Source organism: Hemiscyllium ocellatum, chromosome 1 (genome assembly GCF_020745735.1).
Source record: "Hemiscyllium ocellatum isolate sHemOce1 chromosome 1, sHemOce1.pat.X.cur, whole genome shotgun sequence".
Classification (NCBI taxonomy): domain Eukaryota; kingdom Metazoa; phylum Chordata; class Chondrichthyes; order Orectolobiformes; family Hemiscylliidae; genus Hemiscyllium; species Hemiscyllium ocellatum.
The window spans coordinates 129723734-129750417 of NC_083401.1; the positions used below are offsets into that span (position 1 = coordinate 129723734).

Genomic DNA, 26684 nt, shown 5'->3' on the forward strand with positions numbered 1-26684 from the left:
GGGGAAGGGAGTATGTCTCTGCTGATGGCATCTTGCTGGAAATGGTACAACTGGTGGCTGATGATCTTCTGGATGTGGATGTTAGCGCAATGGTAGGTAAGGACAGGGGAGCCCTTGCACTGTTGTGGGAAGAGAGAGGGGGGTTAGGGCAGGAGATGGGTCTGACCTGGTTGAGGGCCCTGTTGACAACAGAGTTGGAGAATCCTCAGGTTGAGGAAGAAGGTGGACATTTTGGAGGCTCCCTTCTTAAAATTGGCCTCATTGGAGCATAGGCAAAAGTGAGGACTGCAGATGCTGAAGATTAGAGTTGAGAGTGTGGTGCTAGAAAAGCACAAGTCAGGCAGCATCTGAGGAGCAGAAAAATCGACGTTTCAGGCAAAAACCCTATTGCCCGAAATGTTGATTTGCCTGCTCCTTGGATGCTGCCTGACCTGCTATGCTTTTCCAGCACCACACTCTCGACTCATTGGAACATATGCGAAAGAGAGGGAGGAACAGGGAGAATGGAATGGAGGCTTTACAGGAAGCAGGGTGCTCGGATGTATAGTTCAGGTAGCTGTGGGAGCCAGTTGGTTTATAGTGGATATGTGGCAAGTCTATCCCCAGAAATGGAAACAGAAACGTCGAGCAAGTGGAGAGAGAAGTCAGAGATAGACCAAGTGAAAGTGGGATGGAATTAGAAGCAAAATCAGTGAACTTTTCCAATTTGAGACAAAAGAGGCAAGGAGTACCGATTAGATCATTGATATATCGGAGAAAGAATTGTGGCTAGAGGCCAGAATAAGATGTGAAATGTTCCATGTATCCCATGAAGATATAGTCATAACTGGGACCCATGCGAATACCAATGGCCAACCCCTGACCTAAAGAAAATGAGAGGAGTTTAAAAAGTTGTTGAACTCAGCCAGCCAGAGGAGAGTGGTGGTGGGTAGGTACGGTTCAGGCCTTTGCTCCAGAAAGATGTGGAAAGCCTGAGACTATCCTGGTGGGAGATGGACGTGTAAAGGGATTTTTTTCCTGAGTAGGCAGCTGGAGCCTGCAAACTGGATATTCCGAAACTGGTGCAAAACATCAGAGGAATTGCAGATGTACGTGGGCAGGGACTGGATTGGGGAGAAAAGACTGAGTCAAGGTAGGAGGAGATTAGTTTTATGGTACAGGAGCATGCAAAAACAATGGGTCTGCCCATTGTGGATTTTTGCAAGGGGGTAGAGTCGACCTGTACAAAGCTGGTGGACTATCAGCTTGGAAGCAGTGGTGGGCAGATAGCCAGATGAAATGAGGTCAGTGACTGTAGGAGACTCAATGGTCTGATGTTCCATGATGGGGTCATAGTCCAGGGGAAGACTGAAATACAGAGGCTTGGCATCTTCGGATCTGTGACTTTTAAAAGAAAAATAGCGCGAACGATACAGATCCGAAGTGAAAACTCAAAGTGTTGCAAACGCACCGCCCATCAGTCGACGCATTTGTGAAAGGAGGTTGGACTGCCTGTTCCTGAAACCAGTATGGGCTTCCCTTTCAGAGGCAGCTTTCCCGCAGGAGCTGCAGCTTTGCCCTGCCCTGGGGGAAAAGCGTAACTGCGCATGCGTATTCCCTGTGAGCGCGCAGGTTCCGGGGATCGCTCTCAGCTGCTTGTCACTCAGTGATCTGCTGCTGCACCAGCTGCTTGTCACTCAGTCTGCTGCTGCTGCTGGGGCTCTACAATGGGGGTGCGGCCTGCAGTCACTTACACAATCGGCATTCTTTGTATTATTCTCTTAATAGCGAGCATTGCACTCCTAGTTACTAACGTCTTCGTTGATATTGTCGATAACTACGTTAAAAAGGTAAGGCCTGGCGTTTGTGTTCAAGTTAATTGTGTTGCATCTGGGGTGGAAAGAGTCTTCGAATGCATTCTGTTTTGCTTATCCTCCTTTTCACCTGTTTCATGTTTTGGATGTCCCTGGTGATGTAACAGCAGTTGTTTTTGGTTGATATTGAGGCGAAGAAATTCACAATAGGGGCCGCCACATCAATGAACTACTCAATGTTGTGTACAAGGATACTTTTGGCTTTGTTCCAAGCTTAAATAAAAGCCGTCACATAAACATTGCTGTTGTTTGTTACCAATTAAACATGTTGCACAAAAAGTCTGGAATTGAAAGCATTTGCAGAGTTGGTGACAAAGCCCTGAAACTGTAGATCCTTAGTGTTGAAAAACAGCGTGTAATTTAGTTAGGTGGCCCAAATACCTCAATTCCCCGATTCTTGTACATGGGGGAATAAGTGCAGCTTGCAAGGTTTGCGTAATTGGAACATACTGGAGTGTTGAGTCATGATTGAGGATGACACATGACTTCTGCACAGCAGTCCATATTCATAGTTCATTTGTCAAGAGCCCGAAAATGTTAGGTGAATATGCAGCGTTTTAGTAAGAAAACGTGAGAAAGGAGTTGGGGGCGGGGATATTGATGAAGAAAGTTTGAATGAGGGGAATATAGGAAGAGAAGGATAGGTGTTTGAATACAGCTAAAAGCAGCTACCAAATTTGAAGTGGGAGGAAGATGGAAGTGTACAAATTTTGTTTTTGCCAAAATTGTTTCTCTCTGTACGATTTGATATTGTGGCATGCGAGCATCCAGTTGAGTTAATTAGCAGACATGCTGTTAAAGGAGATTTTTAAATCCTTTGGATGCAGAGGAGAGAACCTAGGAAAGAATAACTAAGATTTTATGACTTCAAATGACCTTTTGCAGGTAATCGCATACAACACTCTCTCCCTCTTTTAATGTAAAGAGCTCTGTTTTAATAAAAATAGCAGCAGGAGTAGGCATTTCAGCCCCTCCATACTTCAGTTCAATGAAATCATGGCTGGTTTGTGGGCTTCCTACATACATCTATATCCTTCAGGTATCTCAGCACTTGGCTCTCAAAGGTTACATTTTTTTGTGGACAAATATTGCTGTTTTGCTAATTGTATCCTTTTTGTTGTATAGATGTTTAATCATAGATCGTCATAAAATCCCTACAGTGTGGAAGCAGCTCATTTGGCGCATCGAGTCTACAACCTTAAAAGAGCATTCCACCTGGACCCATCCACCAACCCTATTCCTGTAACCTCACTTACCCTACCCCTGTAATTCTACATTTCCCATGATTAATCCACCTAGCCTGCACATCCCTGGACACTATGGGCAATATAGCCTAGCCAATTCACCTAGCTTGCACAATTTTATACTGTGGGAGGAAACCCATGCAAACACTGGGAGATTGTGGTGGCTCCACACACAGCCACCTGAGTATGGAATTGAGCCTAGATCCCTGGTGCTATGAGGCAGCAATACTAACTGCTGAGCTGTTGTGCACTATGTGTACTTAATGTTAATTCTAAATCCTCTACTTAAGTATATTTTAAGCAATATATATTCTCTTAAATTTTCTTTACCGCTGTTTTTACTTTTTAAATAATTTTCTGCACTGATGGATTTTGATAAAAGGGACTTTTCAATAAAACTCTTTAAGGTATTGGTGGGGTACATGGCAAGAAATTGTGCTGTGGGCATTTCCAAAACTTACTGTGTGTCATTTAGGCACAATGTCAGGAATTGCTAATGGATAGTGATTTTTATATTGAATTGAGTGAGCTGAGTGCCACTGCCAAAGTCAACATTTTTGCCCATTCCTAATTATCCTTGATGGTGATGGTATGCCAAAATGGAACTTAATTTGCTTGCCATAAAACTGTTGAGGTGAAATTAGTTGAAAATTTCAGAAATTAGATTAGAATTTTGTCAGGCAAGGATATGTCACAATTGTGAAGTTGAGACTCATTTCTCTTGATTGAATTATTCTCGGTACTTTTGGTTTGAAATGTAGTCTACGTGGGAACGCTGGAATCTGCCTGACGTAAGTCAGAATAGTTTGATTATTGGTGATCAGAGGAAATGTCATTTTTTGTACTGAAGAGGAGGTGCAAAGTATTCACGCATAGTGGCAGCAGCTTCTGAGCATCTAAAGATGAGACTCTTAGTTTCCCAAAATTCTAGAAATGCGATTATAAGGTAATATTTTGTGGTTTAAAATAGGCTCTAAAGCTAAATGACATCACAACACTTGCATTCATGTTGAATTCCTAAATATAAGGAAATATCTTAAGATGCTGCTGAGAAGTGTCACTAAACAGAATTATCACTGAATCATGGAAATGTTAGGGCACATGACTGAAGTCTTGGCCAGAGAGAGATGTTGAGGAGTATCTTTGAGGAGGAAAGTCACTGATAGGTAAACCAAGGCAAGTCTTTAGTTGTCAAAATGTTTTTAATAATGAAGTGATTAAAACTGGCAATGCTAAAGACCAGAAAAAGTGAGGCTGGGATGTGTCTGAGGCTTGTGATAGGGGAAGAGCTTGGGCATGACGGGCAAGAAAGGTCAAGGAAAGATTTATAAAATTTAAGAATTTTTAAAGTCATTGTGTTACTTAACCAGGAGCCAATATAGAAGTGTTGGATGAATGGCATTTGGTGCAAATTAGGACATGAGCAGAAGAGTTTTTGAGACCAGAAAAGTGCACTTTACTGTATTTAAACAGTCATTAATAAATCCAGTGAGAACTTTAGCAGAAACTCATACTTGTCCAGAGTGTTTAGTGGGTGCAAACCTATCATCACATCTAGAAGCTGAAGAAGAAAATATTTAACAATAATCTGCTTAAGTACTTGAGGGAGAAAGGAATAGGAAGATATGTTGATGGTTTCAGATCAAATAGAGTAGAAGTAAGCTTGTGTGGAGCGTAAAATGTTAGCATGGAACAGGTAGGTCAGAGCCTGTTACTACACTATAATTTCATTGTAAGTTTTTTTAAAAATTAGATTCCCTACGGTGTGGAAACAGGCCCTCCGGCCCAACCAGTCCACACCGACCCTCCGAAGAGCAACCCACCCAAACCTATTCCCCTCTGACTAATGCACCTAACACTATGGACAATTTATCATGGCCAATTCACCTGACGTACACATCTTTGGACTGTGGGAGGAAACCCACGCAGACATGGGGAGAATGTGCAAACTCCACGCAGACAGTTATGAGATTGCGTTTTTGTTGTATGCCAGTTATCTCATTAAATAGGATTATAAACTTGTGGAATTTATCTGAGCTATTTGTCATTACCCTTTTTTTGTCAAGTGATGTGATCACATGTTTAATATCATTTAGGTGTGTGAAACATAATTTTAAGAAGTTGCAGTAGCTACCTCTGCTTGTGAAGGAACATGTCTTGGAAGAAGCATGTTTGATACTGCACATCGTGTCATGTTACACACCACGCTCAGCAAACCTCTGAAGCTAATCTTTACAGCAAACGGGACTCAGTTTGACAAGCAAAAGCAGCAAAGTAATTAAAATTGCCTGCTTTAAAGTTGATTTATGGTTTAATTCAGTCTCCAAATTAAGCTGTTTCACTGGAACGTTTTTGTTTGGCTGATTATCTCTAATAAAAGCTTAAACTACTTGGGTAAGTACAATAACTAGTCTTGAAAGGATTTTCTTTTACAGTGTGAAAATAAGGAAACTCAGCTGGGTTCATGGTTGCATAGCAAGATCTCACCTAAGGAGTTAGAGCTATAGAAGTCACGTAATCCTCAAATTTGTGTAGGGACAACAATAGTGTCACTGCAATTGTCCTGGGGAAGTAAGTTGAAGTAAGTTTTGGTTTCTAATCATAGCCAGTCATACACATCTGATCAATGATTATCAGTCTAAGGAAAATAATTGGGTTCAGTAATCATGTCTCCCATGATTGACTAACCTACCAATGCTTTTCATTAAAGACTGGATGTGTATAACATCTCACCTGGGTGAGATGCTACAAGACACCTGGTGTTCAAGATACCAAATACTTTGAAATGATTTAATGCTGTTGGAAGTCTATTTGGGGAATACCAAGTTGCAGGAAGTAGCACTGTTCAAAGTGACTCTGATGTTTTTCTCATCTCAAATTTGGAAGATGATGTTTATTCATGTGAAACTTTATTCCAAAGTGAGCCATCATATAACTTCAAACTGAATCATGATGTAATGTGTTAGGTAATCAGCTCTCAAGATATTATACAGTATTAATTTAATGATTCTGTTCCATGTGCGCTCTCTGACGAGCTGTTCCTGTTCCTTGAGCCAGGATTAATCATCCATTGTGAGAATTTTTATTGAGATCAACAAGTAAACTGTATTTACAGCTGCCCAAGCTGTTTTGTAATATCTATTCAGCATTAATAGTTTAGTTTATTATCAACACAAGTTTAGAATTTGATCTCTTGCAGAGGGAGTAATTTATCAAAATTGCCAAGTTAATCTATCTTTTTTAGTTTATCTTGATTGGATCACTTTCTTAATTTTTCATTGGATCTTGAAAATGTTTGAAGATAAAAGTTCCTTCAGAACATAATATGTATTTTAAGTACTTCAGTAGTGTGATTTTCCATCTCTGATAACAATTTATCCAATCTCTAAGTTCCTTTCTCTTAATTAGATATTAAATTTGAAAAGCATCATGGGAGCAAACCTGTTTTAGTTTGATCGTATTTTGATTTAATCTGATGGTTTTTGTGTTGGATATGATGCCAAATTTGCAGATAATTACTTGCTCTGAAGAACACGCTTTTATTTTGTTTTATCAATGCTTGTTTTGCAATGCTTCCAGTGACAGGAAAGGATTATTCTAAATGTGATTTGTAAGTAAAATACTGCAGATGTTAGAAATCAAACCAAATCTGAGGATGTTAGAACCGGGGGATCATCTGTGGAGAAAACACGAGACATTGATTATTTCAACTACAGTCCTCTCCTCAGTACTGTAGGATTTAGTAATTAACAATATCTATGATAAGAGGGAAGAAATAGAGAGGAAGGGAATGGGGTGGCGAATGCAGAAAGAAATATCTATAAAATGTTATTATTGAGGTTCAGGAAATAGGCAAAGTAGAAGTAATGTGTACAGGAATGAATGAAGGTATAATGAGGACTTAAAAATGCATGTAAGATATGAGTTTTGCTGAAGATTGATTGGTAAGTAGAATAGGAAATATTAAAATCTGATAAATTGGAGCAGTTTTAATGGCTGAGGACTCTGAGGACGGAAGAGTGGATTGAGCCTACTTCACTAGCACCCATTTCACTTTGACAATGTGGAGGTGAATGAGAAAGTACAGTTGTCATTCCTAGGGCTTACACAGCAAAGTGCCTGGGGAAGATGAGCTGGTGATGGCAGCGATGGTGAAAATGACTGGGATATTAAGAAGGGATTAGTGCATACAAAATATTACTGGGAAGAAGTAATCTGTCTGATTCATGGCATCACTTTGAGGTTGTGAAATGGCACTTGTTGATTTGCCAAATATGGAGTTTGTTGGCATGGAATGTTGGGGCCTTTACCATTGCCCTGAGGATGGGGGAGGGGTGAGGGGTGGTGGAGAAATATCCACTGTCCAGGCCTAAAATTCATCTGATAGGTATGACAAATACATAGATGTACTGCTTCCACCGAGTACACTTAATTAGTTAGTCACAGTGCTGAATCCTCGATACTAGCAAACCCACATCAAGTTAGGGAATTGCTGTGCCATTTTCTCTGCTCTTGTCTGCTTGTGCAACTGTAAACTTGATTGCTTGATACCCATTTTAGTCTCAGCCTTCAACTTTGGGTTATTCCGACCAAACTCAACACCGTGAGAAGAGACAGCATGTTCCAATTCTACTGGGCACAGGCAATTGGGTCGTAAGGTTGTTTTTAGTAACTCTTGAAGCCGTTTCTCACAACTTGGATTTCTGTCAGTATTCTTCCTTTGTTTCCATTATTGTTTTTGTTCTTTTGCTATTTCCTGTGTCCTTATCTTCATTTTTTTTTGTCAGAATTTAATGTGGAAATGGTAGAAATGAGGGCCCATCATACATTTGGTCATTAAATAACAGTGCTATGGACCAGAACAACCCTCATCCTGTAGATGTGTTAGAGATAGCTTGGACCCTAACTTTTATTTAAAAGCAACTGAAACATGCTATGTTCCAGATCTAATTCAATAGGTCTCACTACACTGCTTTAAGCAAAGCACACTTAGTTTTACCCCCAGTTAAAATACAAACAAAAGAAAGAACAATTGGGAAGAGTTAACAGAACAGCAGATTATTTAACTACTAAACAGCTATTTCAATGTAGTAACACCCCATAAAAACATCCTTGGTAAATGCAAATTCAGTAAAATAGTTTCATATGCAATTCTGGCTGCACAGAGAACTCTAGCTTTTTGCTGTGGCTAATAGAGATGTAACAGCTTCCACAGCCAACTTCAAAACCCCAATAATTGCTGAAAGCTAAACTGAAACTAAATTGTTCTGTTAGATCCTGAATTGACCCATTCATGCTGCTTCCATTGTACAACCTTTTTAAAAAAAACGCAAGGCCTCTCAACCTGTTTAGTTTATTGGCTTCGAATAGACAGTGCATCACCTGTATCTTAAATACCTCTCTTCAAAATAAAGCAGGACAAAATACACTGCCTTAAGCCATTGTAGCATGTGTCAGATTGAAATAGTCTTCGCAGTTTAAACGGCTGATGAAGTAGTGCTATTTAAATGTGTTTGTGAATCAGTGTGCTGTTGTCCAGTTCAGAAAGGCTATTGTGGATTTGGCGAATGAAGTGTGTGGATACGTGCACATTAGTGGTTTTGGAAGAGACAAAACACATTTTTTTGGCAATTTGCTACCTAATGAATGTGAAATTGATTCCTTCACGGAAATCATGCCCTTTCCAAGGTTTGGTAATTTGAGGTATTTGATTTTTGTGTACATTTTGCTGATAGGTATTAGTGACAGAATTTAAAAATTTTAAAAGAGTAGGCGCTCCTCATGCCAAACAAATGCTCGTTGTTTCAATCCTTCTATCAATCCACGTGTTGAAGAGTTGTGATCTCTGCTCATGAACTAAGTGTTCTCTTTGTTTTCTTAAAACAATACAACCGTGGGCGCTGGAAATTGTAAGTAAACCAGAAATTACTCAACAGGGTATGCAGTACGTGCTGTTGATGATCCCGTGTCAGAATTGTCTAGATGTAAACTTATTGACCTACAAGTTGGTTTTTGTCCATCTTATGATTGGAAGTGTATCCACTTTTCCTTTGTATTTAAAACTCCAGTATTGAGGGGGTGTTGGAGCCTTGTATTTGCATTAAGCCCATTACTTTGGTGTATAAAGTGGAGGTGTTGTGAAATTTTTAGATTAGATTAGATTCCCTACAGTGTGGAAACAGGCCTTTCGACCCAACACATCCACACCTATCCTCCGAAGAATAACCCAGCCAGACCCATTTCCCTCTGACTAATGCACCTAACACTATGGGACAATTTACTATGACCAATTCACCTAACCTGCATATCTTTGGACTGTGGGAAGGAACCTGAGCACCCGGAGGAAACCCATGCAGACACGGGGAGAACGTGCAAACTCCACACAGACAGTTGCCCGAGGGTGGAATCAAACCTGGGTCCCTGATGCTGTGAGGCAGCAGTGCTAACCACTTTGTGTACAATTGGAAACATGGATAGCTAAAAGGAGGATACATAGGCGAATGAGCTGTTTCAAGTGTGTAGGAAGATTTTATTTAGAATTTTGAAATTCTGGAATTAAAACCCATGATATAACAAAATACATCTTCTCTGACAGGCAGGAAGATGGGCGATTGGACATTTTGTTTGCTAGAAGATTAGCCCCATATATTTGCAACAAACACTTGATAATATACTGTGAGACTTCTGTGAGAGATGTCTCAACTATAAAGTTTGCTTTATTGGCAGGAACTGAGCTTGCCTTGCCTCCCGACTGCAATTGGCATTTCTATTCAAAGCCACATGCTGCCATTTCCTGACACAGCAGAGACACAAATATTCTCTTTGCTTTTAAAATGTGTGATGCACAGGGCGTAAGGTATTCCCATTGTTACACTGGACGAAATTTCAGTTTTGTAGCAAATTTAATTTGCAATTTTGTTTGTTTTTTTTTGCAAGTTTTGTTTGGTCCTCTCCCCTTTTTTTTGTTTCATCAGTGTGTTTTTTTAACCCAAAGCTGTATCCCAGTTTTCAACTGCCTGACTACATACAGTCTGTCTCCCCAGGTCAGGCAATTGGAAAAAAAAACTAGCTCGTATTTGTTTGGTTTTGTAAGCGGACATGTCTCCCAAACAGGTTGTGGTGCTCTTCATATGAAATAACTTGCCATCTGATCTATTCTGAAGAATAGCTACTGAGTATAATCTTGGAGGGTTTCCAGTACCAAAGGATGTTTTTGTCACAGAATAGGCATGGTGTTGCCAAGACTCCATTTACACTTCCCCAGCTGCCCTTCAGTTAATGATTGGCTATCTTGAACTATTCATTCCTGCAGTGCTCCCCCCATAATATCGGGTGAGGAATTGAACCTGCACCAATGAGGGTGCATGTCCTTGGCTTGGACAGCAACTTCCAAGGTGGTTCCAGTGATGATCATTTCCCTCTGGTTAATTCATGGTTTGGGTGTTGTTGTACCAACACCATGTCTTTCCCAAAGAATCCCGACCAGTGTGGAAAAGGGCCATTTGGCCCAACAAGTCCACACAGACCATCCAAAGCAGAACCCACCCAGATCCATTCCTATTACTGTACATTTACCCTTCATTAATGCACCTAACCTAAACATCTCTGAACACTACAGGCAATTTAGCATGGCCAATTCACCTAATCTGCGCATCTTTGTGACTGTCGAAGGGAACTGGTGCACCCAGAAGAAACCCACGCAGTCACTGGGAGAATATGCAAACTCCACACACAATCACTGAGGCTGGAATCGAACCCAGGTCCCTGGCGCTGTGAGGCAACAGTGCTAACCATTGGGGCAGCACGGTGGCTCAATGTGTTGAAGAGCGTCCTCATGATGGAACATCTGTAGTTTGAGATATGACTAATAAGTCCAGTGCTGATTAAGAGGTTTGCTTTGTCTCTGTGTTTAAATTTTGTGGCTGCTGTATTTAAGGAAGAAGTGAGTACTTTATCAAGTTCCTGATATGAACCTTGTAGTTTGATCAGAGGTTAAGATCTGTGTTAATGATGAGATGAGACATGTGATCGTGTTGGGCTCTGCTGCCTTGTTCTTTTTAATCTTATTGATAAGTTCATTCTAGTTGAAATCAGTGGTGTTGATTGTGGTTGATGTATTGAGTATTAGAGGTCAATGAGATATGATTGCAAGTCTGTCTTCCTGCAGATGGGCGTTGTCTGTTATTTGTCAAATTGAATGATGTCTGTCATCTACTGGCTACATTAGCTGCTACATAGATGTCCATGAGTAGCCTCACACTTGATCTTTGTTGTGGAAGTAAAATAGTTCATGGATCTTCCTATAGTGATCTCATAAAGTAATGTTTTAGGTCTGTGATGGTTAGCTTGTGATAATCACGGTATTGCATACTGAGCATGGCTGCAGTTGCTGGATGGCTTTCCCCCCCGACCTCTTGTTCTTGAACCCCTTGATGCTGTAATCTGTCAATTATGGAATTGATGGAGTCATAGAATTGTACAGTATGGAAACAGGCAAGGGTCAACTAGTCCATGCTGACCATGTTCCCAAACTACTCTAGTCCCACCTCCCTGCATTTTGCCCGTATTCCTCCAAACCTTTCCTATTCCCATACTTATCCAGATATCTTAAATGTTGTAACTGGACCTGCATCCTTCCAACACTTCCTCTGGCAGTCCATTCCACACACAAATCACCCTCTGTTAAAACAAAACTTTCCCCTCGTGTCCTTTTTAAATATTTCTTCTCACCTTAACTAGGGGCATATTTTTTTTTGAACCCCAGAATAGGGAAAATACTTTTTTTTTGCTATTTAATCTGTGCGCCTCTCAATTTTATAAATCTATATTAGGTCATCCCTCTATCTCCTCTGCTGTAAGGGAAAAAGGTCGCAGCCTCTCTTTATCATTCAAATCCTCCAGTCCCAGCACTATCCTAATGAATCTTTTCTGAATCTTCTCCAGTTTAATAGCTTCCCTCATATAACAGGGTGACCAAAACTGCACACAGTACTCCAGAGAGGTCTCACCAACATTCTGTGCAATGTCACAACTCCTATACTCAAAGGTCTAAGCAATGAATGCAAGTGTGCTAAACACCTTTCTGACCATCCTGTCTACCGGTGACGCACATTTAAAAGAATTGTGTCTGAACCTCTAGGGGTCTCTGTTCTGCAACACTTAGATTAGGTTAGATTCCCTACAGTGTGGAACAGGCCCGTTGGCCCAACAAGTCCACACCAACCCTCCGAAGAATAACCCACCCCCCTCTGACTAACGCACCTAATACTGTGGACAATTTAACGTGGCCAATTCACCTGCCCAGCACATCTTTAGCACCTGGAGGAAACCCACGCAGACACTGGGAGAAAGTGCAAACTCCACACACAGTTTCCTGAGGCTGGAATCAAACCTGGGACCCTGGTGCTGTGAGTTACTCAGGGTCCAAGCATTAAGTGTATAAGTCCTGCTCTTGTTTGTTTTATCAAAATGCAATACCTCACATTTATACAAATTAAACTCTGTCTGCCATTCCTCAGCCCATTGACCCAATCATTCGTGATCTCTTTGTAATCTTGGATGACCGTCAGTATCCAGTATACCACCAATTTTGGTGCCTTTCAAGCAAATCGACACATGCCACCACTCTGAACCTCAGTCGGTGGGCTGATGGTTGTCCAATGGCCAGAGATGAAGTATGAAGCCAAGTGTATCTGAAACCTTTAAATCAGTGATGTTTGAGATTTCCCTCTTAAATATTCCATCTTTACCTTTGATCTTTGCGTTGTTGAATGGGGAAAGCTGGAAGTTGGCTGGATGATATATACTCTTATCTACTCGTTAGTGAGACGATCTACCTGAGCAGCTGCAAATTTTTGGTTGAAGGTACAGTCCTGGTGTAACGCAAACAGTTTGATTGGGAGGGAATTAGATCCTCAGCATTTCAGCCAGGATTTTGCCAGGTCAGCCTTTGCTGTGTATTGTGCATTGATTAACTCTTTAACATTATGTGGATATCAGTCAATTCAGTTCAACACTTGTGCAGAAGCATTGAGTTTGTGGTGGCTTTGTTTGGCTAATTCTGTGCAATGTAAACAAAACTTAGAAATGTGGTTTTGTGCTCATACAAGTCAATTCACTGTGTATATTAGAAGAAATCTTATTTTAATAAAACGTTTTAACATGGTGTATTCATTAAATTTTCAAAGATGATCTTGCTGAACACACCAATCTTCCCCAATCTAAGCCCCATCAGTATTTTGAACAACTAAACAATTACTACATGCTTGACCAAGATTCAAGCTTCCTCCCACTGGTGGGTTCACTTTCTTTCTGAGTCTGCTACTTTGAATTTCCAGAAGTCCTTTCAAGGATTTCACTGAGGAAGATAGAAGTTCATATTTCATTTCGTGAAGAGAACATTGTACTAACCAGGGACTTTTTAAAAGTCCTGTTGCAAACTTGTGATCTAATTGTGCAGCACTACTAAGTCTATGATTTGCTTTCACAACAGAATGTGGATATAATGCATATCAATTTAAAGAATTCTTTAGCTGCTCCTAACTTTGGTCATTCTCTTTTTGTTCGCATCTTTTGGCAGGAAGTGCAACTGAAGAATGATACAGTTGCTTTTGAGACTTGGAAAAATCCCCCTCCACCAATTTACATGCAGTTTTACTTCTTTAATGTTACAAATCCGGAAGAGGTACTAAATGGAGGAAAGCCCTTTCTTGAAGAAAAAGGCCCCTACACTTACAGGTATGACGAATGAAATTCTGATCTGTTTAACTGAAACTATTTCAAAATGCTTTTTAGACCATTTTGTAACTTATGTAGGTTTGGAGAGTCTCTCACTATATTTAAAGCAAAATAAAATATGGAGTGAGGGATAATTTTGTTGCTGAAGTCTCTTCCGTTGCTAGACCATATAGATTGGGTTGTAAGTTTGCCCACTGAGCTGGCAGGTTTGTTTTCACATGTTTCCTCACCGTGCGAGGTAACATCAGCAATGAAGCTCCGGTGAAGCGCTTGGTGTTCTGTCCCACTTTCTGTTTGTGTCTTCATCTCTTAAGGTGAGTGATATCATTTCAGGTTTTGTTTTTGAGGATGGTAAATGGGGTCCAAATCTGTGTGTTTACTGATGGAGCTCTGGTTTGAATGCCACGCCTCTAGGAATTCCCGTGTGTATCTCTTGTCCCAGTCGAAGTGGTGTTCTTCATCTGTATGTAAGAGTACTAGTGAGAATGGGTCATGTCTTTTGGTGGCTAGTTGGTGTTTGTGTATCCTGATGACTAGTTTTCTGCCTGTCTGTCCAATATGGTGTTTATTACAGTCCTTGCATGGTGTTTTGTAAATGACATTGTTTTTCATATCATTGATATAGGGTCCTTCATGTTCATGAGCTGCTGTTTGTGTGTTGGTAGGTTTGTGGGCTACCATGATGCCACAGGGTCGGAATAGTCTGGTAGTTATCTCTGCAATGTCTTTTTATGGTAGTGTGGCTAGAGTTTCGGTGTGTGTTACGTCCTACTTGTTTGATTTTATTGTTTAAGAATCAGCAGACAGTATTTATTTGGGTGCCCCCTTCTTGAATATGCTGTATAGGTATTTTTCTTCTGCTCATAGTTCCTGAGTGCTCCAGTGTGATGTGGTCCTGTTAAATGTCCTGATGTGGCTCTGTTTGTGAGTGTTGCAATTGCTTATGTAGTTTAGTATCTGTTCTGGGTGTTTTGCTTTCTGTAGACACTGGTCTGCAGTTCTCCACTGACTGTTCGTTCTACTGTGACATCTAGGAAGGGGAGTTAGTTGTTCTCTTTTGTGAAATGTGTACCAGTAAAGATGATGATGATGATGATGATGATCTACATTTCCTCTAATTTGTTCCATTTTGTGATGGCAAAGGTGTTGTCCATGCAGTGAACCCAAAGTTTGGGTTGTAGGTGGGGCAGGTTGCTCATTGGTGTCTCTGCAGTACTGCTTCTGCTAAGAAGCCCAACACTGGTGATCCCAGGATGTTCCATTGATTTGTTTGTAGGTCTTGTTTTGAAAGTGAGGTTGGTAGTGAGGCACAGGTCTACAGGCATGAGGATGTTGTCCTTGCTGATGATGTTGGTGCTGTCTGGTGAACGCAACACAACGAAACAGCTACTGGTGAACCCAAAGGACCCGATACCAACAACCAGCAAAACAGAACTGGCTTGAAGGTAGAAGGCAGAGGGTGGTGGAGGGTTGCTTTTCAGACTGGAGGCCTGTGACCAGTGGGGTGCACAAGGATCAGTGCTGGGCCCACCAGTTATCATCATTTATATAAATGATTTGGATATGAACATAGGAGGCATAGTTAGCAAGTTTACAGATGACACCAAAATTGGAGTGGACAGCGAAGAAGGTTACCTCTGATTACAACAGGATCTTGATCAGATGGGCCAATGGGCTGAGAAGTGGCAGATGGAGTTTAATTCAGATAAATGCGAGGTGCTACATTTTGGAAAAGCAAATCTTAGCAGGACATATACACTTAATGGAAGGTCCAAGGGAGTGTTGCTGAACAAAGAGACCTTGGAGTGCAGGTTCATAGCTTCTTGAAAGTGGAGTCACAAGTAGATAGGATAAGGAAGAAGGTGTTTTGTTTGCTTTCCCTTATTGGTCAGAGTATTGAGTACAGGAGTTGGGAGGTCATATTGCAGCTGTACAGGACATTGGTTAGGCCACTTTTGGAATATTTTGTGCAGTCCTGGTCTCTCTCCTATCAGAAGGATGTTGTGAAACTTGAAAGGGTTCAGAAAAGATTTACAAGGATGTTGCCAGGGTTGGAGGATTTGAGCTACAGGGAGGGGCTGAACAGGCTGGGGCTGTTTTCCTTGGAGCGTCGGAGGCTGAGGGATGACTTTACAGAGGTTTATAAAATCATGAGGGGCATGGATAGGGTAAGTAGACAAGATCTTTTCCCTACAGTGGGGGAGTCCAGAGCTAGAGGGCATATGTTTAGGGTGAGAGGGGAAAGATATGAAAGGGACCTAAGGGACACCTTTTTCACGCAGCGGGTGTCGTGTGTATGGAACGAGCTGCCAGAGGAAATGGTGGCGGCTGGCACAAATACAGCATTTAAAAGTCATCTGGATGGTTATATGAATAGGACAGGCCAAATGCTGGCAGGTTGGACAAGATTAGGTTAGGTGATCTGGTTTGCATGGACTAGTCGGACTGAACGATTTGTTTCAGTGCTGTACATTTCTATGACCAGTTCACATTATTCTCATTTGAGATAAGTGATGATTACCTAGATTAGATTACTTAGTGTGGAAATAGGCCCTTCGGCCCAACAAATGCACACTGACCCCTGAAGCGCAACCCACCCATTCCTCTACATTTACCCCTTCACCTAACACTACGGGCAATTTAGCATGACCAATTCACCTAACCTGCACATTTTTTTGGACTGTGGGATGAAACCGGAGCACCCGGAGGAAACCCACGCAGACACTGGGAGAATGTGCAAACTCCACACGGTCAGTTGCCTGAGCAGGAATTGAACCCGGGTCTCTGGCGCTGTGAGGCGGCAGTGCTAACCACTGTGCCACCGTGCCGCCCTGTTGTTAAAGTTCATTAGAATATGTAACTTTTTAAAAAAAGTTTGCAATTTATGTGTGAAAGAACTGAAACCAACATAGTCATTCTAAAAGATGACAGAATTAACAAACAATTCAGGTCTTTTTCAATATATAATTTCAGTTACATTACACTGTAAACTTTTGCTCTAAATTCTGTGTATTACAATCTTAACTCCACAGCCTCCTGATGAAGGAGCAGCACTCCGAAAGCTAGTGCTTTCAATTAAACCTATTGGACTGTAACTTGGTGTGGTGTGATTTTTAACTTTGTACACTCCAGTCCAACACCGGCATCTCCAAATCATGCCTACCCAGAGGGTTGTAATGCCACAGAATGTCTTGCCCAGTGAAGTAGTTGACGCTACTTCAGTAAACGTTTTTAAAGCTAAGACAGATATTTTAGATTTTTTTTAAACTCTTCACCAAAAATCTAAAGCAACTTTGGACATCTTTCTCTTCTCTTTTCTAATGTCCCTTGTATATTTCCTTTTAAATTCGGCAAGTAATAAGGTCTGAATATTGTGCATTTAGAAGCACAATGAATTGATAAATCTTGAAACTTCTGAGCGACGTGGATAGAATGGATAGTTCCCAGGGTGGACGTGTCCATTTCTGATGGACATTAGTTCAAGTTTAAAGGAGCTGTGAGTGGTAAGTTTTTTACACACAATGTGGTAAATGCTTGGATTGTGCTGTCAGAGGTGGTGATAGAGATGAATATAACAGTAGTGTTTTAAGAGTCATCTTCATAAATAGGTAGGGCACAGAGGGGTATGGACCAATTAGAGGCAAAAAGGTTTTGGTTTAGAAAGGCTTCTTTTCCACAACCTACTTGGCGGCATTCCAACTCATCTGCTCGCAATGCTGAGACCACGTTCAGGCTCCTCTTGCCCTTAGTACAGCGAAGGGAAAATGATTTTGGCAATAGGATGCGGTGTAAACAAGTACTCTAATTCTTGGGGAAAGTTCTCAGTCATTGTATTGCAGTTACTGGAACTTCCTCCTTTAGTCGTGATACTGAGGAGTGCGACCCACCAATGTTAGGGGATGTCATGGATAGGCAGTGACCTTTCAATACTAGCTATCAGCAAAAATGATGCACACATTATTTAAATTTCTCTCTTCCTCAAAGTCAAATAGTGCAAACCCCTAAGTCTGCATCTTTATTGAAATTTTATTTACATCTGAATAACACTCTCATCCTTTGTATCTGAACTTTTGCATTGATCCTCTTGGCAAGTAATTTTGCTTAGTTCTCTCTAATTTTTCAAAGTGCTTCCAATTTTTCTTCAGATTCTGGAAATTCTAGCATTTAGACTTAATCAAGTCAAATACATGGCAGATGTGGAAATAAACTAACCTGGATATTGTACTTCATGATTTTCGTTTAGTAAAGTGAATGTTTTAATCTAAATCAAAATAACGTTGGTCACCTGATTTGTGGTTGGTTTTTGTTTCTAATGACCTGAGCCTGTGTTTCATGACCTTGACCCTGAACCAAAGCCTACTTTGCAAATCTCCTCTCATCTCGTGGAATTTGCTAAGGAGGAAGTGCTTACTGTGACGATTTATACATTCTGTGTTTGCATTGACCTTAACTGTGAGTGAAAACTTTCTTGTCGACTGTTAAGTCTCTTCAGTTCCTTCTGTATTATTGTTTCTCCTGGTACATGCTTAATTTTTTTTAAAAAACTGACTTGGACATTTCACACAGTTTCCCTTATAATGACATTGGAATCCTTCTTGGCAGTCGAAGTTAAATTCCAAGTTTGAGGTTGGAATGGCTATCTGCCACATTGGGTAATGTCAACTGTATCAAGAAGTAACAGGAAGTTGCTTGCAGTGACCTCCAGGCAGAGACCTTTCCACAGCTCTCTGCTGTTAAACTGTCTGACAATTGGTGATTTATTTTCAATGCAGGAGCGATTCTTGAAACACTATGTAAACAATCCAACCAGGGGAGGGGTTACATTGAACCTGGTTTTGAGAAATGAGCCTGGCCGGGTGACTGAAGTTTTAATAGGGGAGCATTTTGGAACTAGTGACCATAATATCATGAGTTTTAAGATACTCATGGATAGGGTTAACAGCAGTCCTTGGGTGAAGGTGTTTAAACTGAGGGAAGGTAAACTACAATATCAGGTAGGAACTGGAGAATGTTGATTGGAGGCGTCTGTTGGAGGGTAACTCCATATTGGACATGTGGGAATATTTCAAACGGGGCTTGATCAGAGTTCAGGAGTGGCATATTCCTGCGAAATGAAGGATAGGTATGGCAAGTTACTTGAACCTTGGATGACCAGGGATGTTATGACCTTGGACAAAAAGGAAGTGTACATAAGGTCTAGGAGGATGGGAATTGATGAAGCCCTTGAAGGATATAAGAAAAAGTAGGAAAGAACTTAAGCAAAGAATTAAAAGGGCTAAAAGGGGGTCATGAAAAGTCTTTAGCAAACAGGAAGAAGGCGAATCCCAAGGTTGCTTATACATAAAGTCAGAGTGGTAAAGTATTGGGGAATCAATGGTTAAAAGCCTCCATTTTAAGTCTCCATCTTGCAATAATAATTTGTCTTACAAGTTTAAAATGGCAGTCATAGTGACCATGAGAATGAATCAAGAAATGTAAGACTTTTAGCATAATCTTGTAGCTGTTCTTTCTCGGACAGAAGTTTGGTCACTTTCAATGAATAAAATACTGATAAATATTTAGCTTTATCTGTTTTGATGCAAGAGAATGACACCAGATGTAGAAATAGTTTTGTTTTGATCTATGCAAACAAGATTTTAAAAAAAGGTATTAATCATCTAATTTTTAACTGAGAACTTAGAGATAGAAAAATTATGTTGTGTGGGAAATGAAAAAATGTTACACAGGCTATAAAATATGCTGCCCTTTTTGCTAAAAATCAGAAATTTTTCATTAGTCCATCCAGGGATATTTTAATTGACACTCTGGACTGTAGACTATTGATCTCTCTCTGGCTTATTCAAAATAAACTTAAGTTTAACGTTGAAATTTGTGTGGTCTGAGACTTCCATTTTCAGTCAACAAGAGGGTATCCAGGAAAGGGTTGGCCTACACAAAGAGGAAATGAATGTGTGGAGCCAGATGAGGTAGCCGAGGTCCTAAATGAATACTTTGTTCTTATTCTATTGTGTTCTATCAAGAGCGAGAATTGATCGAGGATGATCTCTGGGAAGGGAGTGTCAAGCTTCTATGCCAAGTTGCTATTAGAAAGGAAGTGGTGTGGTCCGTCTTAAAATGTATTGAGGTAGATAAGCCCCTAGGCCCTGATGGGATCTATCCATAATACTGAGGGGGGGCAAGAGAATAAGTTGCTGGAGCATTGACATACATCTTTGTATCCCCTTTGGCAATAAGTGAGGTCTTGGAGGACTGGAGAATGGCCAATGTTGTTCCACTGTTTAAGAAGGACAGGGATGATCCAGGAAATTGCAGGCCTGTGACCTTCACGTTGATGGTAGAGAAATTATTGGAAAGGCTTCTTTGATAAGATCTATGCATGTTTCATAGCAAATTGACTTATTAATGATAGACTAACTGATTTTGAGGGGTGGTTGTGCCTCATTATCTTGATCGAGTTTTTTTGAGGAGGTGATAAAGATGATCGAGGGAAAAATCGGTTCATGTTGTCAACGTGGACTTCAGTGATGTCTTTAACAAGGTCCCTTATGGCAGACTAGTTCAAAAGTTGAAGTCACATAGTATCAAAGGTGACCTGGCAAGATGGGTACAGAACTGACTCTCTCATAGGAGACAGAAGGATGCTTCTTGGAATGGAGGGCTGTGACTAGTGTTCCACAGGGATCCGTGCTGGGACCTCTGTGAGCTACATAAATGAATTGGAGGAAAACATAGCTGGTCTAATTAGTAAGTTTGTGGACATTACAAAGATTGAGGTAACAGGTAGCAAGGAGGATTGTCAGAGGGTACAGATCAGTTGGAGGCATGGGCAGAAAAATGGCAGATGGATTTAATGCAGACCAATAAGAGGTAATACACTTTGGAAGGTCAAGTACAGGTGGAAATTGTACAGTAAATGGCCAACTCTTAGGAGTATAAATGTGCAGAGGGATGTGATTTCATGTCCTTCAATCACTGAAGGTGGCAGTGCAGGTAGATAAGATAGTGGAAAGAGGCTTTGGGGCATGCTTGCCTTCATTGGAAGGTGCATTGAGTATAATAATTGGTCAGGGCTTTTGCCCGAAATGTCGATTTTCTTGCTCCTCGGGTGCTGTGACCTGCTGTACTTTTCTAGCACCACTCTAATCTAGACTCTATAAGGATAGGTCAGTAATGCTGCAGCTTTAAAGAATTTTACTTAGGCCACATTTGAAATATTGCATACAATTCTGGTCACCATACTACCAGAAAGATGTGACTGCTTTGGAGAGGGTACAGAAAAGGCTTACCAGGATGCTTCTATGAAGAAAGGCTGGGTTTGTTTTATCTGGGATGCAAGTCACTCCTCAGCCTCCTAGCAGATGTATACAAGATTGTGAATGGGATGGCTAGAGGATAGATTGAGTCATCTTCCCAGTTTAGAGGGGTCAGTTAGTAGGGGACAGGTTTAAGGTGTGAGGGGTAAAATTCACAAAAGATGTGCAAGACACATTTTTCGCACAAAGGGTGTTGAGGGCTTGGAACGCATTGCCTGAGGAGTTGTTGGAAGCAGACACCATAGCAGATTTCAAGAAGTATCTGGATGAGTACATGAATAAGAAGGGAGTAGAGGGATACGGATCTTGTAAATGAAGACAGTTAGTATGGACGGGCAAAAAAGTGAAGTCATGGGCTTGGAGGGCCGAAGGGCCTGTCCGTGTGCTGGTTTGTTCATTGTTTGTCCTGCAGCTAAATCTGACTGAAAGGGATGGAGCTTTAGGGGGCTAATGAGGGATTCAGGTTCCCCATTGAAGGCAGGAGGAAAATGGAATCAGTTTTTGGTTGGTCCAGCCCATGAGCTAACTCCTAATTCCTCCAATTCCACAGCTTCACTCCTCCATTATGCTACCTGTGTACCTGCCTGTCTCAACCAGTCCAGTACTGAGACCCTCTTAAGTACATTGCTTCCAGACTTTATTAGTTTAATACATTTTCCCCGTCCGGACCCCTCCCCACCAATCCTAAGTCCAGTTGACCCAAAACTCTGCTGCTTAAAGCTCTGACTGTTCCTTACCCTCTGTCTTCAATACTTGTTCTGCATGGCCTTTTTTTTCACTCCTCCCCAACTTCTTTTCAGCTCTAAAATTCCTCTCTGAAAAACTGTTCTCTTGTCTCTGAGCCTTTTTTGCCTCAAGCCCAGTCACTATTATTAGAGGGGAGGATAAATCTACTTTCATCCCTCTCTTCCCTAATCCAGGCCGATTTCAATTCTTTTGCTGCTGCCAACAATGAGATTGGCCACTTTAGCATTGACCAGAGTTTGAAGTGTCAATTTTGTAAGTTGCTAATACTCTCCTGAATCCCAAATTAGTGGGTTCACACAGTGTTCTGGTCTAGGTGCAGAAGTAAGTGATACAGGGCACTAAACTGTGACTTTGTCTTCCTGTCTAGCTGGCTATAAAGCTTTTATAGTATTTTGTATCACAGATGGATTTCTAATGTTCTGGGCTAACATTTATTCCTTTATTCTAGAGTCTGTGAGATAGCTGGTTCAAATTAGCAGCTATGCTTCCCTGCAAAACAGTGACTTAAACTTTGGAGGTAATTAATTGCCACTGATGCACTTTGTAATGTATGGCATTAATGAAAGACATTGTAAGCTGTCTCTTTCCTGTTTTATTGGTCAGTAGGGCTTGAGCAGTCAGCTGCCTAAACCCACTGAAGTATTGACAAAAGGTAGTGTGGGCCTGCAGCGCAGAGGGGAATATGTACGCACTTAAATAATTATACAGTATTTTGTGCCTTAATAATGTACCTTGAATAGCAACCAGTTTTGGCATATTCTTTCAGAGAACATAAACCGAAAGAAAATGTGACTTTTCTGGATGATGGACGGAAGGTGTCTGCTATCACCACTAAGACCTATGTGTTTGTTCCTGAGTTGAGTAATGGAGATCCTGAGACGGACCTGATTAGAACTGTGAATATTCCAGTTGTGGTGAGTTGCTGGCTTTTTTAAATTCCCTTTGCAATAGACATCTCAAGGTACTGTCAAATTAACTTGTGTATTAGAGATTAACTTATAAATTTGAACTGCCTCTGATCTTCATTGGAATTTAAACTTCAGACGTTAGCTCCAAATTTTGGTGATGGATTTTTAGATTATTGAAAAGAAATTTTGTTTTTCTGAGGGGCACAACTCCATAAGGGGTAGATACCCTGGATAACTCTGATGTTCCACATTGGATCTGTGTTTGCGTTAGAGTGAAAATTGGGACGTGTGACCTGTGCACTTAAACCTTTGATATTGAGACTTTCTAATCAAGTTCAGGTCAATTAGGCAGCAAGGCATTTGAAATTAAGGTGCCTGGCCCAACCATCATAGGAAAAGGCATATGCCACTTACTCCTGAAGCTTGCTCTGCTATCCAGTGAGATCATGGCTCATCTGCAACTTAACTCCATAAACCTGCCTTTGTCCCTTTCACTTTCAGTAACTTTAAACTTACGAAAACTTGTCAACTTTGCACAGATATCATTAGCAGCGCCTAGGAGCTTTGGACAAACTAGAACTAAATACCAGGCTAGAGCAAACTATGAATGTTTATTCATAGGATTCTGGGTAATCCAAGATGGAGGACGGGAAAAATTTCTGGCTGTAAGAGCTGCTCCTTTTTTTTTGTTTGAGATATTTTAGGTGCTGGAGGGGATTCCCTCGAGTTCCAGGAGCAGCAAGTACTGTTGCATTGTTTTGGAACTTTGGGGAAAAAAAAGTCAAAACAACAGCAGTTTTAAAAGGGGGAAGAGCAGACAAAGGAAGCACATGGTGAGGACAGTGCAGGAGAGAGAGAACCTGCACAGTTACTGCCTTTGCTGTTTTTGAATTCATGTGTCGCTGGACATTAGAGTTCATCTGGGAAAATGAACAAACAGTGAATGTCACAACTCATCTTGGAGGAACTGATATGGGGCAAAGTTCACAGCACAGAATCAGATAAGTTAATTGTTGTTTTAAGTCTGTCCAAGAGAGAGGCTGTGTTAATGTGTACAGTGGGTTCTTTCTTGATTATATGTTTTTGGAGCTTAAAAATGTGTTGCTGGAAAAGCGCAGCAGGTCAGGCAGCATCAAAGGAACAGGAGAGTCGATGTTTCGGGCAATTCTTCATTCCTGAAGAATGGCTTATGCCCAAAACGTCAACACTCCTGTTCCTTTGATGCTGCCTGACCTACTGCGCTTTTCCAGCAACACACTTTTAAGCTTTGATCTCCAGCATCTGCAGTCCTCACTTTCTCCTATGTTTTTGGAGATAAGTCTCTTGATTAAACTTAAAATATAAGCCATAGCTCTTAAAATAACCTGGGGCAGTGTTTGTAGAGGAATAAGATGGTGTTATTTTCTGGGTCTGTAGATTGTGAAGGAGCAAAAATGGCCTTTGCAGTGATATGTACTTCTTGTCAGATGTGGGAGTTTAAAGAGAGTTCAAGGGTTATTGCAGATTATATCTGCCATAAATGCTGTTGGATGCGAATCTTATCAGATCGAGTGGATCAGTTGGAGAGACAGATAGAAGCGATGAGGAATTTGCAACAGTATGTGATGGAAGGGGAAAAAGTCTCACATACAGTCACATAGATGGGTTAATTCCAGGAAGGGTGAGAGAGGTCAGCACCTAGGGCAGGAATCTTTTGTGGATATACCCATTTCAAACAGGTATGCTGTTTTGGAAAATGTAGGGGGTGATGGATTCTCAGGGGAACGTAGCACGAACAGCCAAGTTTCTGGTATTGAGACTGGCTCTAATGCAACGAGGGGTACGTCAGCTTCCAAGAGATCAATTGTGTAAGCGGATTCTGTGGTCAGAGGTACAGACAGACGTTTCTGTGGCCAACAGAGAAAAAGCAGAATGGTGTGTTGTTTCCCTGGTGCCAGGATCAAGGATGTCTCAGAGAGGGTGCAGAATGTTCTCACGGGGGACAGGGGCCAGCAGGAGGTCATTGTCCACATTGGAACCAATGACATAGGAAGGGAAAAGGTTGAGACTCTGAAGGGAGATTACAGATAGGCAGAAATTTAAAAAAGCGGTCCTCAAGGGTAGTAATATCTGGATTACTTCCAGTGATATGAGTTAGTGAGGGCAGGAAAAGGAGGATAGAGCAGATGAATGCATGGCTGAGGAGTTGGTGTATGGGAGAAGGATTCGCATGTTTGGATCATTGGAATCTCTTTTGGGGAAGAAGTGACCTGTACAAGAAGGACGGATTGCACCTAAACTGGAAGGGGACTAATATACTGGCAGGGAAATTTGCAAGAACTGCTTGGGAGGATTTAAACTAGTAAGGTGAGGGCGATGGGACCCAGGGAGATAGTGAGGAAAGAGATCGATCTGAGACGGGTACAGCTGAGAACAGAAGTGAATCAAACTGTCAGGGCAGGCAGGGACAAGGTAGGACTAATAAATTAAACTGCATTTATTTCAAATGCAAGGGGACTAACAGGGAAGGCAGATGAACTCAGGGCATGGTTAGGAACATGGGACTGGGATATTATAGCAATTACAGAAACATGGCTCAGGGATGGGCAGGACTGGCAGCTTAATGTTCCAGGATACAAATGCTACAGGAAGGATAGAAAGGGAGGCAAGAGAGGAGGGGGAGTGGCATTTTTGATAAGGGATAGCATTACAGCTGTGCTGAGGGAGGATATTCCCGGAAATAAATCCAGGGAAGTTATTTGGGTGGAACTGAGAAATAAGAAAGGGATGATCACCTTATTGGGATTGTATTATAGATAGCCTAATAATCAGAAGGAAATTGAGAAACAAACTTGTAAGGAGATCTCAGCTATCTGTAAGAATAATAGGGTGGTTATGGTAGGGGATTTTAACTTTCCAAACATCGACTGGGACTGCCATAGTGTTAAAGGTTTAGATGGAGAGGAATTTGTTAAGTGCGTACAAGACAATTTTCTGATTCAGTATATGGATGTACCTACTAGAGAATGTGCAAAACTTGACCTACTCTTGGGAAATAAGGCAGGGCAGGTGACTGAGGTGTCAGTGGGGGAGCACTTTGGGGCCAGCGACCATAATTCTATTCGTTTTTAAATAGTGATGGAAAAGGATTGACCAGATCTAAAAGTTGAAGTTCTAAATTGGAGAAAGACCAATTTTGATGGTATTAGGCAAGAACTTTCAAAAGCTGATTGGAGGCAGACGGCTGGAAAATGGGAAGCCTTCAGAAATGAGATATCAAGAATCCAGAGAAAGTATATTCCTGTCAGGGTGAAAGGGAAGGCTGGTAGGTATATGGAATGCTGGATGATTAAAGAAATTGAGGGTTTGGTTAAGAAAAAGAAGGAAGCATATGTCAGGTATAGACAGGATGGATCGAGTGAATCCTTAGAAGCGTATAAAGGAAGTCGGAGTATATTTAAGAGGGAAATCAGGAGGGCAAAAAGGGGACATGAGAAAGCGTTGGCAAATAGAATTAAGGAGAATCCAAAGGGTTTTACAAATATATTAAGGACAAAAGGGTAACTAGGGAGGGAATAGGGCCCCTCAAAGATCATATTCTGGATTAGTGGTCCTGGAAGAGTGCAGTATCCAAAGTGCAGCGAAATCGACGTTTTGGGAAAACTCCCTTCATCAGGAATAAAGGCAGAGAGCCTGAAGCGTGGAGAGATAAGCTAGAGGAGGGTGGGGGGTGGGGAGAAAGTCGCATCGAGTACAGTGGGTGAGTGGGGGAGGGGATGAAGGTGATAGGTCAGGGAGGAGAGGGTGGAGTGGATAGGTGGAAAAGGAGATAGGCAGGTAGGACAAGTCCCCATGACTTGCTCGGACAGTGCTGAGCGGAATGTTGGAACTAGGGTGAGGTGA

At 41.3% G+C, this 26684-nt stretch overlaps 1 protein-coding gene across 1 annotated transcript in view; it reads left to right on the top strand.

Annotated features, from left to right (window-relative positions):
- Window positions 1-1516: 1516 nt before the first annotated feature.
- The window catches only part of LOC132816372 (lysosome membrane protein 2-like), a 69789-nt gene continuing 44621 nt past the window's right edge, over window positions 1517-26684 (top strand). Inside the window, exons 1-3 of the mRNA XM_060825846.1 lie at window positions 1517-1829; window positions 13677-13834; window positions 22661-22808. Of these exons, the coding sequence (XP_060681829.1) occupies window positions 1707-1829; window positions 13677-13834; window positions 22661-22808 (429 nt within the window). The 5' untranslated portion in view covers window positions 1517-1706. The remainder of the gene's footprint in view (window positions 1830-13676; window positions 13835-22660; window positions 22809-26684) is intronic.